The sequence below is a fragment of the Mobula hypostoma genome, chromosome 4 (genome assembly GCF_963921235.1).
Source record: "Mobula hypostoma chromosome 4, sMobHyp1.1, whole genome shotgun sequence".
In the NCBI taxonomy this organism is placed as follows: domain Eukaryota; kingdom Metazoa; phylum Chordata; class Chondrichthyes; order Myliobatiformes; family Myliobatidae; genus Mobula; species Mobula hypostoma.
The window spans coordinates 119,814,079-119,834,196 of record NC_086100.1 but is presented as its reverse complement, the minus strand read 5'-3'; the positions used below and the strand labels follow the sequence as shown (position 1 = coordinate 119,834,196).

General features: G+C 43.9%; 1 protein-coding gene across 6 annotated transcripts in view; it reads left to right on the top strand.

The window, feature by feature from the left end:
• Window positions 1-20,118, top strand: part of marchf1 (membrane-associated ring finger (C3HC4) 1) — a 602,233-nt gene that overhangs the window by 404,881 nt on the left and 177,234 nt on the right. Inside the window, exons 1-2 of one of the 6 annotated variants that reach the window (XM_063046425.1) lie at window positions 14,150-14,275; window positions 14,365-14,510. The exons of 4 other annotated variants lie outside the window; for them this stretch is intronic. In XM_063046425.1, the coding sequence (XP_062902495.1) occupies window positions 14,454-14,510 (57 nt within the window). In that variant the 5' untranslated portion in view covers window positions 14,150-14,275; window positions 14,365-14,453. Of the gene's footprint in view, window positions 1-14,149; window positions 14,276-14,364; window positions 14,511-20,118 lie in introns of those variants that run through there. One more of the 6 variants, XM_063046426.1, reaches the window with a different exon arrangement.

The window sequence follows — 20,118 nt, the reverse complement described above, 5'->3', positions numbered from 1 at the left end:
TTAGATTTTATTCGACTTCCCACCATCTGGAAATAATTTCCTGTTATCACTCTCACCAGCAATACTTGATCATATTGCCACGGATTTTAGGACCTAATAAAGTGAAATTACTTGTTGTGATAATTTTTCAACTGTGTGCTTTCAGTGAAAAATGATCGTTCAAGCAAATGTGGAAAAATATGTTTACTAAGCTACTACTGTCTGTATGCCCATATGCTGAAAACATTACCACCAGATTCCCTCGTTGCCATGGATATTCTATCTAAGTACGCAGCAAACACGTGGTCATAGAAATTTAGTTAAAAGTGAGCCACTTCCAAGTTTCATACAAAACAATTGCAAAAAGTGTTTCCTTTTAGTAAGTGGTGTCCAGCTGCAAAGACATTCAGTTCTCTTTAGAAGAGAGCCAACATTGTTTACTTAAAATCTGGTTTCAGAGGGTCCCAGGCCTTTATGGGTCACAGTGCTGCTAAAATAAAATGTATTGTGCATTCACACCTCGAGCATCTAAGAAATAGGTAGATCACTGAAGGCTTTGCCATAAGATTACATACTGATTTTAACTTACTTCTGTTTTCTTCCATTCCCCTCTAACGACCTCTGCCTTGGATATACTCAGTGTCTGAGCTCAGACTGCCCTCTTGGAGTGAGAATTTCAGTTACTCATTGGATGAATGAATTTCTTATCTGTCCTAAATAGTTAACCTCTCAGTTTGGTTCTACAAACCCAGCCCAGGACAATAACAAAATCGGAAAACTGGAAGAATTCAATGGGCCAAACAGAGTCTTGGTGCAGGATCTCAACCCAAAGCACCGCCTGAGACGTTTTGTCTCCATGAACCAGCTGCTTGGGCCACTGCAGCATAGTACAGCATGAATACAGGCCCTTCAGCCCACCATGTTATACCGAGCTCATTAAACTGTAATCAAATGCTCAATTAAACTAATCCCTTCTGTCCATATCCTTCATTTCCTGCACATTCATATGCCTATCTAATATCTACCTCCACCACAGCCCAGGCCATGCATTCCAGATACCCAGGACTCTGTGCAAAAACACGTACCCTAATTATCTCCTTTGAACTTACCCACTCTCACCTTAAATGCATGTATTAGACATTTAAACCCTGGGGGAAAAATACTGACTGCCTACTCCATGTATGCTTCTCATAAACCTCTATAAATCTGATAACCAATATCCGATCTCCCCTTCGCCTCTGCCACTTTGGAGAAAAGAACCTACATTTGTCTAATATCTCCTTATTGCAGATATCTGCTAGTCCAGACAGCATCCTGGTAAATCTCTTCTGCCCCATCTCCAAAGCTTCCACATCCTTCCATCAAAGGAAAAACTAGAACTGTATGTAATACTCCAGATGTGGCCTTACAAGAGCTTTATAAAACATAACTTCCTGACTCTTGAGCACATTTCTTCGATCAATAAAGACAATTATTATCATCCTACCAAACTACGTAGTCACTTTCAGGGAGCTATGAACTTGGACCCAGGATTTCTCTGCGCATCAACATTATTAAGGGTTTTGTCATTAGCAATGCACTTTTTTTAAACATTTGATCTCCCAAAGTGTAGCTTTCTCAAAGACCAGATTAACCTCTGTCTGCCATTTCTCAATAGATATCAGCAACTGATTCATATCCTTCTGTATTCTTTACCAGTCTGACACGCTATCCACAATACCAACTATCTTCATATCATCTGCAGACTTACTAATTCGCCCATCACATTTTCATCCAAGTTGCTTATATATATCACAGACAAACAGCAGAGGTCCCAGTACAGATCCCTGCAGAACTAGAATAAGACTTATTGATCTCATTCTTCTACGAGCAATTCTGAATCTAAATGGCCAGTTCACCATTGTGTCTTAATCTTCTGAATGAGCCTCCCGTGAGGGACCTTCTCAAATTTCATGCAGACAGCATCCACAACTCTACATTTATTAATCAGATTCATCACCTCCTCACTCTTCCAGTGCTCAGCTTGTGTCCTAAATTACAGAACCTGTAGTTTATTTTGTCTGTGCAAAGATCTGCATCAACCCCACTGAATTCTATAACAGATTTGCTAACTCCTGTGAGGCTAGTTCTCATTCTTTGAAACTCAGGAAGGCATCAGGCCAGTCTGCCTAGTCTTTGCTCATACAACAAGCCATGAATAATCCGAATGAACCTTCACTATATTCCTTCCATCACAACTGTATTTTTTTTACGTAGGGAAATTGTACCCTGTACACATTATTCTAGCTGTGATTTCACTGGGGCTGTATATAATTGAAAACAATGTCTCTACTCAAATACTCAAATCACCTTGCAATAAAGACCAATCTATTATCTGTTTCATTAATTGCTTGCTGTTTCCTCCGTAATAACTTCCAGTGATTTGTGTTCAATGAAATGAAATGGAAGTCCTTTTTAATCTCTCACTACTTAAATAAAATTACATAATTTTATCAAAGTGGATGTCTTTATATTTTACCACATCATATTCCATCCACCATGTCTTTGTCCATTCAATAAAACTGACAACATTCCCATGAAATCCTTCCATATTCTCCCCCTTAGGCCAGAGTGCCTCTAGGTTTGTACCAACTGCTAATGCTGTGCCCTCATTCAAAATATGATACAGATTTTGATCAGCTGGTGTCATAACACTGATCTCTAAGTTCCTTAACATATACAGTATAATCTTATTCTGTTTTCTGAATGTTAACCAGTCCTCAATTTAAACCAATAAATACTCACAATAAATACCTTCTGTACGTAATAAAGTATACATTCATGGTCTTCCGCTACTGTAGCCCATCCACTTTAAGGTTCAATGAGTTGTGCATTCAGAGATGCTCCTCAGCACATCACTGTTGTAACACGTGATGATTTGTTACTGTCACCTTTCTGTCAGCTTGAACCAGTCTGGCCATTTTCCTCTTACCTCTGTCATTAACAAGGCATTTTCGCCCACAGAACTGCCGCTCACTGGATGTTTATTTTCTTTTGCTTTTCACACCATTCTCTGTAAACTCAAAAGGCTGGTGTGCATGAAAGTCCCAGGAGGTTTACAGTCGGGTGCTATAGTTATGGAGTGGTTAGCGCAACACTATTCCAACACAGGGTGTCGGAGTTCGGAGTTCAATTCTGACATCACCATCTGTGCTCCCTTCTTGTAAATGCGTGGGTTTCCTCCAGGTGCTCCAGGTTCCTCACACATCCAAAGACATACCAATTAGTAGGTTAGTTAGTCATTGCAAAGCGTTCTGTGATTAGGCTAGGGTTAAGTTGGTGGGTTGCTGTTGGTGCAGCTCAAATGACCGGAAGGGCCTATATCTGAATACCGGGATAAAGCAGGAGAAGAAGATGGCGGCGCGACGCAGCTCGCAGCGGCCACTCCGGTGGTGATGTCTGTTATTTGTCAAGTAGGGTGCTGTGCACAATCCTGATTTGATGGAGACGGATATGAGAGCATGGGGGAACATCTGGTGAAACTTCTGAAATGCCTGCTTTGCTGCTGCTGCTACTGTGTGGTCCGGAGGGGAAGGCCCCGAGTCCTCGGCTTTGCTTGCTGCTCGGTGGCCGGGGCAGGGTCGAAGCGCTTGGCAGAGGAGGGTGCTCGGAGAGGCTGTGTCGGAGGGGCTAGTTGGAGGGTCGAAGTTTTCGGATGGACTCAGAGTCTGCTGTGGTCGGGTACTTCCAATGGTGCTGCATCGGTGAGTTTGCGGCGCTTGGAGGTTCATGGCGGGGAGAGTTCCTCCCTTCTACCGTCTGCGTGAGATGATGAGGCTATCGGGACTTTGAGACTTTTTTTTACCGTGCCAATGGTCTGCTCTTTATCAAATTACAGTATTGCTTTGCACTGTTGTAACTACATGTTATAATTATGTGGTTTTGTCAGTTTTAGTCTTGGTTTGTCCTGTGTTTTCGTGTGATATCATTCTGGAGGAACATTGTATCATTTTTTAATGCATGCATTTCTAAATGACAATAAACGAGGACTGAGTGTCCTCATAATCTAATCTAATCTAATCTAATATCCGTATCTGAACTGCATATCTAAATAAAATGAAATAAATATTTCTGAGATGCTCAAGCCACCCAATCTGGCACCAACAATCATTCATTCCACGGTCAAAGTTACTTAGATCACATTTCTTGAGTGTATAACCCTAATGCATTGTATACTTTTGAGACATCTTATGTGCTTCCATATCATTGTACAAGTATACTACACTGGGGGATCTCATTGAGACCTATTGAACGTTGAAAGGCCTCAATAGAATGGATGTGATGGATGTGGAGAGGATGCTTCCTATGGTGGGAGAGTCTAAGACCAGAGGACACAGCCTCAGAATAGAGGGACATCCTTTTAGAATGGAGATGAGGAGGAATTTCTTTAGCCAGAGGATGGGGAATGTGTGGAATTCTTTGCCACAGGCGGCTGTACAAACCAAGTCATTGGGTATATTTAAGGCAGGGGATGATATATTCTTGATTAGTCAGGACATAAAATGAGATGGGGGTGGTGGGAAGGTAAGATATTGAAGCTGAGACAGAAAATGGATCTGCCATGATGAAATGGTGGAGCAGACTCAATGGGCCAAATGGCCTACTTCTGCTCCTACAGCTCCAGATCTTATGACCAATGTGTTCATCCTTATCCATTCTGCTCACTATAAGCACAAACATTTCAACAAATTTACCAAAATAATTATTCTTTCATAAATTCACGTTGACTCTGCTCAATTGGATTTTTATTTTCCAAAGTTGTACTTACAGTTTTCTCTTTCTTTCTTAGATGTGAGGTTAGATTTACTAGTGTGGGAATCACTTATGAATCTATGTAATCATGGTGGAGATGTGTTTGTGTTGGCCTTCTCCAATACGCTGGTGTTAGTGTGTCTGTCCTTCCGTCTGATCCTCAAAATCTCTCATAAGGACCTTTGGAGATATTTTTCCAGGCTTCTAAGTGCCTGCTGTAGGTGGTCAATGATCTAGCTCCAAACAGTAATGGAGGAAAGATGATTTTTCTATAGTTTTGTTTGGACCTGTAGGTCGCTGTCTTCAAAGACAATTTCCTTAATCTTGCATAGGCTCCACCGGCACTTCTCAGGTGGCAGCTGATCCCTGAGTCGGTCTGCTTTCGGGGAAAGAGTGCCGCCAAGGTAGGGAATGTGGTCTACATTCTCAAGGGTGATATTGTCACCTTTTATGGAGGGCTGGATAAATGGCTGGTTGGGCAGTAGCTGATATAGGACCTGTTGTTTTTATATTCTGTATTCAAGACAAGACCCAGGGATCTGTGCCTTGGCAAAGACATTCAGAATACATTGAAGCTTTTCGTAACAGTGCTTTGCAATGGTGGCGTCATCCGCGTACGGAAACTCCTTGATAGTAGTGATGCTGACCTTGTTCTTGGTCCTGTTGAAGTTGAAAAGCCTGAAATCTATTCCATATACGATTGAGGTTCCCTGTGATAAGTCTTAACCAATGAGGTGAAGGATGTCAGCGATAAAGATGGGCAAGTGCAACGATACAGTTTAACAGTGAGGGGCTCTGGTTCATAACTGCTGTTGCATTGTCTGTAACTTTTCAGTAGCAATTGCCTTTGTGTTTAACATATAAATATCAAGCCCACATTGAGCTAACAGACCTTTCTGCGGAAAGCGTTTCGAGATGCCTGCTGTACTTTGTTGTGTCGAATAAAGAAGCTGCTTTGTATCTACCAGTGACTCTGTCTCTCCGGTAATTTCATCCATGCTACAACACACAGCCACTACCTACTCCTACCCACACTCCACCAGAATATGTGGATCCCTGATCAGCCTCTACAGCCACCTGAGGACCCACCGATAGTGTTGGATCACACTAGTACAACTACAACTATGTAATATATAAAGATGATAACCAATGCATTTGCTATCTCTATACTCACCTCCTTCAAAATCCTAGTACCTGGGGACTTATCTGCTTTCTGATCATTATTTCAGCTAATACTGATTTTCCACTGATGTCGGTTTCTCTGAGCTGAACTCCAGACCTGAAGTCCCCCACTTCTTCAGCCTTCTCCTGTGAAGCAAGACACAAAATATTTGTTTAATTTCACTGTCATTTCCTTACTTCCAATATAATTTCTCCTGTGTTGGTCTGTAAGGAAACCAATAGCTAATCAATAACCAATTTCCCCCAGGATCAATAAAGTATGACTATGACTATGACTATGACCATGACTATTTTCCTTGTTCCATATTTATCGAATTGTCAGCAGTCTAAATTAGTGTTTCATTTTGGCAAACTTTCGTGTTTGACACTCACTTTCCTCTTCAATACTTCAATTCTCATTCAATGAAAGCTGAAATTTACCCAGTACTTTTGATTACAACATTATGAGCATTTTCTTTGATTTAATGTTATCTTAGGCTTCTCTTAAAGTTATGTCTGAAACACTTTTTCTTATGGATACCTCTTTTTGTAACTCTGCTGCTGTTCAGTAAGTTGGAAGTTCAGGAGGTCGAACAAATTAGAGTTTTCACATATGACACATGGGAAGATCTCACCTTTATATAGACATAGTGGGCTGTAAAAGCAGCAAGCAAAACTCTGGATACACTCAGAATGGTATGCTCTGGAGCAGGGGTTCCCAAATTTCTTTTGAGTCATGGACCTCTACCTCTAATCGAGGGGTCTGTGGAACCCAGGTTGGGAACCCCTGCTCTAGACCATCAGGAATGCAAAGCTCATGTTCCTCCCAAAAAGGTTCTATGGTAAAAGTAATACGAAGTACTGAATGAGCACTGTGCAGGTTTCTAGGCCTGAATGTTAAGCCTGGGTGGGCTTTGGGCAGGTTGAATTAGATGGATAGGAATTCTAGGACTCCACACTGTCATAAATTTCATAATTGCGATGCTAGACATTTAGAAGGGAACTTACGTTAGTTAGGAGCCTGAAACAGACAGAAAAGAACACACTAGCCAGCAGGAACAACAGGAGCACACAGTGGCGGTTAGGCTCACTGACATGATATTAGATTATTTTGTTTAGAGATACAGCACTGTAAACGGTGTTCTGGCCCAATGAGCCAGCCATTTCAAAGTTCAAAGTAAATTTATTATCAAAATACATATATGTCATTATATACAACCTTGAGATTCATTTTCTTGCCCAATATTAATACTTTATACTTTATTGTCGCCAAACAATTGATACTAGAACGTACAATCGTCACAGCGATATTTGATTCTGCACTTCCCGCACCCTGGAGTACAAATCGATAGTAAATATTAAAAATTTAAATTATAAATCATAAATAGAAAATAGAAAATGGAACGTAAGGTAGTGAAAAAAATGAGAGACAGGTCCGGATATTTGGAGGGTACAGCCCAGATCCAGGTCAGGATCCGTTCAGCAGTCTTATCACAGTTGGAAAGAAGCTGTTCCCAAATCTGGCCTGTGGTAAACCATATATTTGTGTAACTGGGTTAACTGTCTGGACACGCCCCTCTGCTGACTGCCCCTGTGGCTCCTCCCGCAGATTCCTGTATAAAGGTGTTCACCTTGCCCCTCCCCCTCAGTCCGGGGGCAGACACTAACCATGGAGGTCGTATTGTACAGCGAATAAAATTGAAGCACCTTCAATAACTCCAAAAGACTGAGGTTGGGTAAAATACTGAAAGGCTTTTACTGAAAGGGGTGAAGTGACTGACAATATTTACAACAAGTATATTTATAGGTCAAGTCTATCAGGCGGTCGAGTCCGTCACTGTGATCTACGTAGCACCGGTGGTGATTGCACCGGCGATGGTGGTTGTACTGGCTCCGGCCTGACTTGAGGTGTCAGCACTTTAGGTGTTGTTAATCCTTCGTGCGTGTGCGTCGCACCCGGTATGGGAGTGTCGTGTGGTGTCTGTGTAGGGTTTGGAGTGCGCAGTGCCTCGTGGGTACATACAGCGGTGGGTACAGGGTCAATAGTCACCACGGAGTGCTCAGGGTAGGGGCCCGGTGCTCCTGCGGGCGCCAGGTCGCGGATGGAGGCCGTGTCCTCCCGCCCATCAGGTAAAACCACGTAGGCATACTGAGGGTTCGCATGAAGTAAGTGAACCCTTTCGACCATCGGGGAGTATTTATTGCTCCTTACATGTTTCCGGAGCAGCACTGGCCCCGGGGACGTCAGCCAAGTTGGTAGGGTGGTCCCAGTGGTCGACTTTCTGGGAAATGAAAAGAGCCGCTCATGAGGGGTGGCATTGGTGGCCATGCATAACAGGGAGCGGATAGAGTGGAGTGCCTCGGGAAGGACCTCCTGCCAGCGAGAGAGCGGCAGTCCCTTTGACCTGAGGGCTAAGAGTGTGGCCTTCCACACTGTGCGATTCTCCTTCTCCATCTGTCCATTCCCCCGGGGATTATAGCTCGTGGTCCTACTAGTTGCAATTCCCCTAGCCAGTAGGTATTGGCGCAGTTCGTCACTCATAAACCCTCTGTCACTGTGGATATAGCATGGGTATCCGAACAGAGTGAAGAGCTTGCGCAGGGCTTTTATAACTGACGTGGTAGTGGTGTCGGGGCAGGGGATGGCGAAGGGGAAGCTCGAGTACTCGTCGATAACGTTAAGAAAGTACACATTGTGGTCAGTGGAGGGAAGGGAGCCCTTAAAGTCAACACTCAGTTGCTCAAAGGGGCGGGTGGCCTTGATGAGTTGTGCCTTTTTGGGTCGGTAGAAGTGCGGTTTGCACTCTGCGCAGATTTGGCAGCTCCTGGTCATCGTCCTGATCTCCTCAAGGGAGTAAGGCAGGTTCTGGGCTTTCACGAAGTGGAAAAGCCAGGTGACCCCCGGGTGGCAAAGATCTACATGCAGGGCATATAGCCGGTCCATCTGTGCGCTGGCGCATGTTCCCCGGGATAGGGCATCAGCGGGCTCATTGAGCTTCCCAGGCCTGTACATGATGTCATAGTTGTAGGTGGAGAGTTCGATTCTCCACCTCAGAATTTTATCATTTTTGATTTTGCTCCGCTGTTGGTTATTAAACATGAATGCGACTGACTGCTGGTCAGTTAGCAGGGTGAACCTTTTGCCGGCAAGATAGTGCCTCCAGTGCCTAATAGCTTCCACTATGGCCTGGGCCTCTTTCTCCACTGCGGAGTGCCGAAGTTCAGGGCCTTGAAGAGTACAGGAGAAGAACGCCACTGGTCTCCCTGCCTGGTTGAGGGTAGCAGCCAGCGCAAAGTCGGAGGGGTCACTCTCTACTTGGAAGGGAATGGCCTCATCCACCGCATGCATTGCTGCTTTGGCAATGTCCCCTTTTATGCGGCTGAAGGCCGCGCGGGCCTCGGCTGAGAGGGGGAATGTGGTGGACTTAACCAGGGGGCGGGCCTTGTCTGCGTAGTTAGAGACCCATTGGGCATAATATGAAAAGAAGCCCAGGCACCTTTTGAGGGCTCTGAGGGTGTTGGGAAGAGGGAGTTCCAACAGGGGGCGCATACGGTCGGGGTCAGGGCCAATGATTCCATTCTCCACGACACACCCAAGGATAGCAATTTGGGTGGTCCCAAATATACACTTGTCCTTGTTATAGGTGAGATTGAGAGCTTTGGCCGCTTGGAGACATTTTTGGAGGTTATTATCGTGATCCTGCTGGTCGTGACCGCAGATGGTGATGTTATCCAAATATGGGAACATGGCCTTCAGTTGGCACTGGTCCATCATCTGGTCCATTGCCCTCTGGAAGACAGATACACCATTTGTGACACCGAAGGGCACGCGCAGGAAGTGATAAAGCCTGCCGTCCGCCTCGAAGGCAGTGTAAGGGCGGTCCTCCGGGCGGATGGGGAGCTGATAGTAAGCGGATTTTAAGTCTATGGTCAAGTACACCTTGTACTGTGCTATCTGATTGACCATATCCGTGATGCAGGGTAGAGGGTACGCGTCGAGCTGCGTGAACCTATTGATGGTCTGGCTATAGTCCACGACCATCCTATTCTTCTCCCCGTTCCGAACAACCACCACCTGGGCCCTCCAAGGACTTGTGCTTGCCTCAATGACCCCCTCCCTGAGCAGCCGCTGTACCTCCGACTTAATGAAAGCTCTGTCCCCCGCGCTGTACCTCCTGCTTTTAGTTGCCACAGGTTTACAGTCGGGGGTCAGGTTGGCGAACAGCGGTGGGGGAGGGATCCTGAGGGTGGAGAGGCCGCAAGTGGTGTCGGTAGTGCGGCAGTTGGCATGGTGTTGGGTGGGATGTGCGGGTCGGTGTGTGGGTGTGGTCAGTAGCGGGGTATGTGACGTATCCCTACAAAACTGGGGATTTACGACAGTAATTGGTGGGAGGGGTCCATCATACTTCATTGTCACACTTTCCAGGTGGCTCTGGAAGTCAAGCCCCAATAGCACAGGGGCACACAGTTGAGGCAAGACCAGTAACATAAAGTCTCGATATTCTGTGCCCTGCACCACTAGTGTCGCTACACAACTCCCCCGGATGTCTGTTGTATGCGACCCGGAAGCCATGGTGACCCCCTGACTTACCGGCCGTATCACGAGTCCGCAATGCTGCACCGTATCCGGGTGGATAAAACTGTCCGTGCTGCCTGTGTCAAACAGGCAGCTTGTCCTGCGCCCCTCCACCAGGATGTCCATCATTGACCTTGCGAGCTGGTGGGGAGCGCTTTGGTCGAGGGTCACGGAGGCCAGGGTTGAGTCGCTGTCTTGGTCCGGCGCGGTGGGGTGCCCCGTGAGCACCCGTTGGTCGTAGGCGGTGGGAGGTGGCGCCGGCCAAGATGGTCGCCCCCATATCTCGCACGTGGCGGCGGCGTGCAGGGAAGATGGCGGCAGGCAAGATGGCGACCCCCACATCTCGCACACAGCACTGCTCGATCCCGCTCGCGGTTTTGACTTACAGACCTTGGCGAAGTGGCCCTTCTTACCGCAGCAATACTTTATACTTTATACTTTATTGTCGCCAAACAATTGATACTAGAACGTACAATTGTCACAGAAATATTTGATTCTGCACTTCCCGCTCCCTGGAGTACAAATCAATAGTGTGACAAGAATACACATAGATTAAGATGTAGCTGTCCTGTGCTGGCACCAGTGGGATCAGCAGTTGGTCTGCCACCTGTCTTCAGGAGAGAGAGAGATAAGGAAAACAATGGAGCAGCATTTGGAGATGTTAATGAAGGGACGGGAGAGAGAGTAACAGAAGGAGAGAGCTGTCAAGATCGGCTCCCCCTTTGAACCCTGAACTGTTTGAAGTGATGGACAGGCGATACTCCAGCAGGGGGATAAAAAGGGACAGGTTCGCTAAGGCAGGACACACACGACACCCCGAGGTAACGGGACCCTGGAAGCGGTGCGTCTCCCACAGGGTGCGTCTCCCACAAGCCAGTGGGATGTTCTTGGATGGCTGATCACGGGATCAAGCCATAGACGCTCAGGGTGGAAAGGCACGATCGGCGGGAACCTGGTGTGTGTCCACCCTTGCCTGGGTGCCAGGTTCACCGCAGAGAAATGGTCATATCTGGAAACGGAGGAGGTCACGGTCGGTGACCTCAGATGACATCACAAAGGACTCGCCCGAAAGCTGACTGCGAAGGTCTGTGTGTGGAAGCTGTTTTTGAATATTCATTCGTTTTGCTCTCTCTCTCCTCCCCCCCACTGTCCATCGCCACGGCAGCGATTACTGCAAACTGAACTGAACTAAATTGAACTGAACTTTGCGTCACTTTGAAACTGGTCATTTACCCCTAGACAACGATAGAGCTTGATTGATCCTGTTATCTTAATTCTGTGTACATGTATGTTTATCATTGCTGAACTGTTGCATTCATTATCCTTTTGATTAGAGTACTGTGTTGCTTGTTTCTTTAATAAAACTTTCTTAGTTCTAGTAATCCAGACTCCAACTGAGTGATCCATTTCTGCTGGTTTGGCAACCCAGTTACGGGGTACGTAACAATAGTAAATATTAAAAATTTAAATTATAAATCATAAATAGAAAATGGAAAATGGAAAGTAAGGTTGTGCAAAAAAAATGAAAGACAGGTCCATTTATTTGGAGGGTACAGCCCAGATCCGGGTCAGGATCCGTTCAGCAGTCTTACCACAGTTGGAAAGAAACTGTTCCCAAATCTGGCCGTACGAGTCTTCAAGCTCCGGAGCCTTCTCCCGGAGGGAAGAGGGATGAAAAGTCTGTTGGCTGGGTGGGTCGTGTCCTTGATTATCCTGGCAGAACTGCTCCGACAGCGTGCAGTGTCAAGTGAGTCCAAGGACAGAAGATTGGTTTGTGTGATGTGCTGGGCTGTATTCATGATCTTCTGCAGCTTCCTCCAGTCTTGGACAGGACAACTTCCATACCAGGTTGTGATGCACCCTAGAAGAATGCTTTCTACGGTGCATCTGTAAAAATTAGTGAGGGTTTCAGGGGACAGGCCAAATTTCTTTAGCTTTCTCAGGAAGTAATGGTGCTGGTGGGCCTTCTTGGCAGTGAACTCTGCTTGGTTGGACAAAGTCAGGTCATTTGTGATATTGACCCCGAGGAACTTATAGCTTTTGACCTGTTCCACTTGTGCACCACCGATGTAAATGGGGTCGTGCGGTCCACTGCTCCTTCTGAAGTCAACAACCAATTCCCTCATCTTGCTGACGTTGAGGGATAGGTCTTCGCACCATGCCACCAGTTCATAATAGAATAATAATCATAATAGAATCAATAGAAGACCATGCCAATTTGGGTGTTCAACCAATGTGCAAAAGACAACTGTACAAATACAAAAATGATAATAATAATAAATAAATAAGCAATAAATATCGAGAATATGAGATCAATAGTCCTTGAAGGTTGTGGGAACACTTCAATGATGGGGCAACTGAAATTGAGTGACGAACATGATGGTTGAGGGATAATAACTGGCCCTGAGCCTAGTGGGCAGTATCCACAACTTTTTAGAGGATTTTCCATTCAGGGCATTGGTGTTTCCATACCAGGCTGTGATGCAGCCAGTCAATATACTCTCCAGCACACATCTATAGTAGTCTTTCAAAGTTTTAGATGTCATGCCAAATCTACACAAACTCCGAAGGAAATAGAGGCGCTGCCATGCTTTCTTCAGAATTGCACTTATGTGCTGGGCCCAGGATGCTCATCTTACCAATGTGACCAATTAACCTATTAACCCGTGCGACTTTGGAATGTGGGAGGAGACACGACCTGGAGAAATCCCATGAGATCATGGGGAGAATGTACAAACTCCTGACAAATAGCGGTGGAATTGAACCCAGGTCATTGGCACTGAAATAGTGTTACACTAACTGCTGTGCTACTGTACTGCCCCGAAGGAGGCTATGCATCTATACTCATTGGTCAGGGGTTGGGCTATTGCACTGAGGACCTTAGCATTTCTTGCAGTCCAGGATAATTAGTCCTGTATGACCTGGCTCCACTGGGGGCTCTGCGGCCATGAGATCAGGATACCCCTCAGGGTGGAGGAAAATTTCCCCAGGATTTAATAGATATTTTGTCAGCTGTCAAAGGAGCAGCTCTAAGATTGGAAATTGGCAGAAAAGAGTGGTATTCATTTGCAGCATTTGAACTGATTCCCCTCTTTGCTTCTTTCCACTGTGGAGAACTAAAAATTACCCTTTTGTGTTTTTCCAGTTCTTAGCATAAATCTTCATTCCAACTAATTTCAACTATTGTACTTGAATGATTTGTGACTTTGTTTCTTGGAATCCAAGGTTTTAAATGTAATTATTTTGCAATTATCTTAGCATAACAACAGCCTGTGGAGTAGCAGCATTGACAATGAAAAAGTAATTGCATTCTTGAACTATTTCTTTGTAACTCGATAGTAAATGTGAACCATCATCATAAAGGTCCGGGGGGGGGGGTCCATTTTTAATTTAACTTTGTGAATGGTTCTGTTTGTTAGCTCAAGAATGAATAACTCCATTCTTGCTTTGCTGCTCATTTGGCAACACTAGTTCTGTGTCTCAAAGATAGCCATCCAGACAAAAGTAATTGAAAACTGCTGGATTATTTCAACCTATTTTCACAGAGACCTGACACTCTCTGTAAAAACCAGCCTTCTAACTACATCTCCATGGAATACAGGCTCTCTGGAGTAGGCCCTTTTTTTTTTGAAAAGGACGTGGTCTCAAGCAGTCTGTTACTTCTTGCTTTAATGCTGCAAGTGACTGGTGCTCGAATACGGGAAGGCAAGAAGACTTTCATCTGGGTCATGAATTATGCACACTGGCTGTCTGCCTGATCAGGCCAAGGTAATCCAGCCTCTCTTTTGCATGCCCTGCCCTCACTACAATACATCATTCCCGGTGACCTTTCTTTTCCTAACTTCCCCTGAAAGCAGATGTGAGGGAGACGCTATGGCTGCAGGAGGATACTGAGCTAAAAAGTGGGACAGAAAGAAACAATGTGGCTGTAAGACGTGGAGGCTTAATGAAGGCTGAAAGTGAATGCAGCAACGTGCTGTCAGGTGGGAGTGCAGGGCTGGAGGTATGTGTGCAGGTAACAACGCTTCTTGTTTTCCCTTCTGTATTATTTATCTTAAGATTCTCAAAATGGATAGAAAGGGAAAATTGTATTCTACAAATTGCAGACTTAAAGAGTTAAGTCAAGCTTTCTATAGGTTCTGTTTATCATGTACTAACGAAAGAACAGCATTAAAGGGATATTATCTCTACAGAGGCAGAAATAAATGGTAGGTAAATATTTTCTCTGTAGAACAGCTGGAACAGCCATCAAGATGATGTGATGCACAAATTACGCTCTGATGTGTTTTGATGTAGGTTATGTATGGCTATTTTCATTAAAATTTGTGCACTTTTTATGTAAAATGTCCTGCCTTTGTGAAAAACGTACTATTCATCATCATACATTTTGGGGATTTAAAATATATTTTTACAGATATACAAAGATCAAATATACGAAGGCAGGGTCTTATTTTTTTGACCTCTTCATTCATGTAAATGAAAATTTTGTCCAGTCACAAATGTGCTGTTGGTTACTGTTTGAAAAATCTAATTCCTTGTATAATGAAGTTAACAGGCATCAATCTATTAATTGGTTACAGCCAATATAATATCATGTATATTGAAGTTTATTGAAGTGGTCAATCAAGTTGGCCTTCTTGAGGCCTCCATCGGTGTTGCGTCCTCACTGTATAGATACACAAGCTAAGGCAGTATGAAATGGAGAGCAGGCTGTTGCCCATGTAGCAGACTGCCCCTCTCCACACATCTGATGAACCCAAAGGAATGGCAGAGACCGATACTGTTTGGCACCAGCAGTATTGCAGGAGTTGCCAGTCAGTATTGAACTTAAAGTTGGACTGCCTTAGGAACTCCAGCTCCAGATTTTCCCTTGGGGTTTACTCCTGAAGCCTACCCCGCGAGTGGGCACAGCTGCAAGGCAGCGGAGGTTTGAGATCAGAGTTTTCCTTCTCCTAGATGAGCTGCCAACCACTACTAATGAGCCCCATCTGCCCAAAGCAACTGGTTTTAAGGTGCCAGTTACCCACCTTTGCCCCGTTTTCTGTCAATAGAAGTGGTTACACCGGCTTTAGTAGCTAAGCCACACATGAAGGCCAGGAGCTAGACTTGGTTGTCAGAGGCTATGTGAGGTGCATGCCATTGAGAGCATTTAATAGGTAGTGAGAGCTTGTCCCCATTACCACTCCCAGCTATAAAAATCTTAAGAAACCACTTTGACCTTCAGGGCGACTGTTATTAAGTAACTATACTATAAACCATGGAAAGTCAGCAGGTTCTGCTTGTGACAAATGTTTGCCAGTTCCATGTGTATTAGTGGTATTGAGTTTGGGAGAAACATCCTTTTAAAAAAAATTGTATTAACTTGATTCAGTTAAAAGAGTAAAAATACTGCTTCGTAATCTTGTGTAAATAGGGTTGCAGGGTGCTACTTTGACCAGTAGACTCTTCCATGTCATCAATTGGCAAAATGGATACAGTTAATTACTTCACAGGATTTTTATTATAGTATTTGCTTGCTTAGCAAAATGCTGCCAGTTCACTTGAGCTCCATCTGATATATTTTAAACTGACTGAATGTACTCATTTGAAGGCTTAGAAGCCTTTTTCTTGGTGATGCTGGAACAAGTCATTTTGAGTTACAGTGCAGCTTAGCATTATAATAAATCCTTTCGGAACATTGTTGTTTCTACACCCATCAGGGAGTATTTAGAAGCTTAGGTCATGATTCGTTGTGGAAATTGCCTCTGAGTTACTACAGCAATTAGCAAAAACCATAGATTAGTTGAGTTATGGTTTCATGAAATCATTTATCCTTATCAATAGATCTTAGTAAAGGAGAAGCAGGGTTTCAAATGAAAGAATTAAAATAGGCCTTATGTTTCCTGACATCTAAAAGGACCAGGAGATGCTTGATTTTAGTTTAGTGTTAAAGTTTCTGAAATCATGTGATTCTGAAATGTATGATTCCTGATTTTGTTGATCTAATGAAAGGGTAGCAATGAACTTCAGTATGTTTCTAGTAAGCAGGGTAAAGATGCTTCAGCACTTAAACAACTTGAATGTAATTTTAATAATACCGAAATTTTACATTCTTCCAACCATAAAAATAATGCAGGCACGCATGGGCAAGGGTGCAGTGAGTTAAAAATTCATAATATTATGGGAGTGGTACCAGAGGAGTGGAGGACTGTAACTGATACACCTCTGTTCAACAACTGGGGAAGCTGAGTGACTCCTGCAAAGTCAACTTAATAATCAAAGTGGTGAGAAAATTTTGCCGAAAGTAATCAAGGACAAAGTTATCAACTGGAAAATTATTGATTAATAAATTACAACAGGTATGGGTTTGATAAAGGCAAAGCATGTTAAACGAACAGGAAACCAACCAGCATGAACACTCTTACTTCCTCTTTTGCGGAGAAAGAGCAAGTGATTGCCAACCAATGTGTCCACAAGTTGCAAAAGGTCGCTTAATTTTTTAACAAGGTTGTATGCTTTCATTTTATTTTTCATCACAATTGGCCAGGATTCCAGGACCTAAGGAAACTGACAGCTGAAATGAACCATGAGAGGTTGTATCTGTGAGTTAAGTGCCTTTACAGAAATCCTTGTGGATTAGAAAGAGCAGAAGTGTTTCCAGTTAGCCCAAACAAACTACCTAGTAAGCCCACTTCTTCCATTATGTGAAGGCTCCTTGTCCCTCCCTCTATCAGATTCTCAGGGCATCATACTGAGGGATACTTAAGAATCAGTTTTTTTGCCACCCAAAGCTGGATATTTACTGATACTCTGTATGAGTTTGTTGCGTTGTACGTGTGAGGACTGGGCATCAAGTCATGGTGTCGCGGGGTGGGGTGGGGGTGGGGGGAAGGTTCTGGATTCTTTTATTCCATAAATATGTTCTGTTGGTAATGTGTTTTAGCACCTTGACCCCATAATAACACTGTCTCGATTGGTTGTTTTCATGAATACTCATGTATGCTTGAATGACAACGAAAACTGAATTTAACTGATTTGAGATTTTTTGCTAATTTTTTATGAATGTGTTTAGATTTGCCTTTTGCAATTCCTCAGAATATCAGATCAATATTAAACACAAAAAAGACTTCTGGTTTTCTGAGTATTATACTATTTCAATTCACATTTATTTTGTTACAAGATTTTACAAAGAGTGGAAAATATTGAGCTACTAAATGGCCATGGAAATGAGAGATCTCTAATGACAAAATAATGACTCAGAGAGTGGTAGCTGTGTGGAATGAGCTTCCAGCAGAAGTGGTTGAGGCAGGTTCGATGTTGTCATTTAAAGTTAAATTGGACAGCTATATGGACAGGAAAGGAATGGAGGGTTATGGGCTGAGTGCAGGTCGGTGGGACTAGGTGAGAGTAAGAGTTCGGCACGGACTAGAAGGGCCGAGATGGCCTGTTTCCATGCTGTAATTGTTAGATGGTTATATGGTTAAAATCAGGCCGAATTTCCTAATTACTCAGATGGGTTGTTGTGGAAAGCATAAGCACTTGATTTGCAAACATTAAACCACAAGTCACCCGAAACCATCCATCACTCATGGGCTCAATTTTAATCTTGTAGAAGTTTGTTGCCTAGAAGTAAGTCAGTTGGCAAAGTAGTTGAATGGAGTTTGGCCTCTGATCATCAACAAAAAACAAACTTCACATCCCATTGGAGGACATTGGCTTGACAATGGAAGTAGAAAAGTCAAAAGGAAATTAACCCCCAGGATTTTGTGAAGTGTATTAGGTGTTCTGCTGAAATGTTAGTGATAATGTGATTGAAGGGGGCTTCCTTTGTACAGTGCATAGAACAGAGAAGATTACAGCACAGTACCAGCCACTTGGCTCATGATGTTGTGCCAACTTTTTAACCTGCTCTAAGATAGATCTACGTCTTCCCTCCTACATAACCATCCACTTTCCTGTCATCCATATGCCTTTCTATGAGGTTCTTAAATATTCCTAATATAAATCCCTCTATCAACTGCTTTCCATGTAGCCACTACCCTCTGTGCAAACTACTTAGCTCCGGTATACCCAAATACTTTCTTCCAATCTCCTTAAAATGATGTATGCCCCTTCAGATTAGCAATTTCTGCACTAGGAAAATGTCTTTGGCTGTCCACTCAATTTATGCTTCTTACCATCTTGTACACCTCTCTCAAGTCACCTCTCATACTCTTCCGCTCTAAAGGGGAAAGCCTTAGTTCACTCAGCTTTTACTCATTAGACATGCTCTCTCATCCAGGCAGCATCCTGGTGAATATTCTCCGCACCCTCTCTAAAGTCTCCACGTCCTTCCTATAATGAGATGACCAAAACTGAACACAGTATTCCAAGTTTTAGAGTTTTAGAGAGATGCATTACCTCACATACGATAAGTCAATCTTCTCTTCTCAGTACAGCACATAACTGGTTTGCTTTTCAGCTTGGGCCCATGATAGCATGTTCCTGAATTTCAGAATCAGAATCAGGTTTAATATCACTGGCATATGTGGTGAACCCGGCTGGTGACATAGTGGCATCAGCGCAGGACTGTGGGGCGGGAGGTCCCGAGTTCAAAGCCAGCCGGCTCCCCTGCACGCCTTTCATCCGTGCTGGGTTAAGAGCTGGTGTTCTCTTTGGAAAAACTCACCCGGTAGAAGGCAATAGCAAACCACTGCTGTAACTTGCCTCGTACGCGATTCCCAACTATGTCAGAGTGGCGTGGGAGGAAGTTGTCCACTAACTGGAAAAATTCCGGATGTAACGTAAAAAAAAATGTGCTGAAGTTTATTGTTTTGCAGTAACAGTACAATGCAATACATAATAGTAAAAACTATAAATGACAATAAGAAATCTATATAAAAATTAAAATTAAAGTCAATAAGTAGTGCAAAAGGAGAAAAGGAAAATACTGAGATGGTGGTTATGGGTTTATTGTCCATTCAGAAATCTGATGGTGGAAGGGAAGAAGCTGTTCCTGAAATACTGAGTGTGTGTCTTCAGGCTCCTGTACCTCCACCGAGAAGAGGACATGCCCTGTGTGATGGGGGTCCTTAATGATGGGATTTTTTTTAGATATTGCCTTTTGAAAGTGTCCTGAATGCTGGGGAGGCTAGTGTTCATGTTGGATCTGGCTGGGTTTACTACTTTCTGCAGCTTTTTCTCATTCTGTGCTGTGGCCCCTCCACATCAGTCAGTGATGCGACCAGCTGGGATGCTCTCTATGGTTTATCTATAGAAATTTGTGAATGTCCTTGGTGACATACCAATTCTCCTCGGATTGCTACTGAAACATAGTCACTGCCATACTTCTTTTGTAATTGCATCAATGTGCTGGGTCCTGGATAGATCCTCTGGCATGTTGACACCCAGAATCCTAAAACTGCTCACCCTTTCCAATTCGATCCCTTGAAGAGGACTGGTGTGTGTTCCCTCGACTTCCCCGTCCTGAAGCCTACAATCAATTCCCTGGTCTTACTGAAACTGAGTGTAAGGATATTGCCGCAACCACTCAACCAGCTGATCTATCTCATTACCATGTGCCTCCTCATCGGCAAATTTATAGATGGCTTTTGAGCTGTGCCCAGCCACACCATCCAGTGAGTTTTGTAATT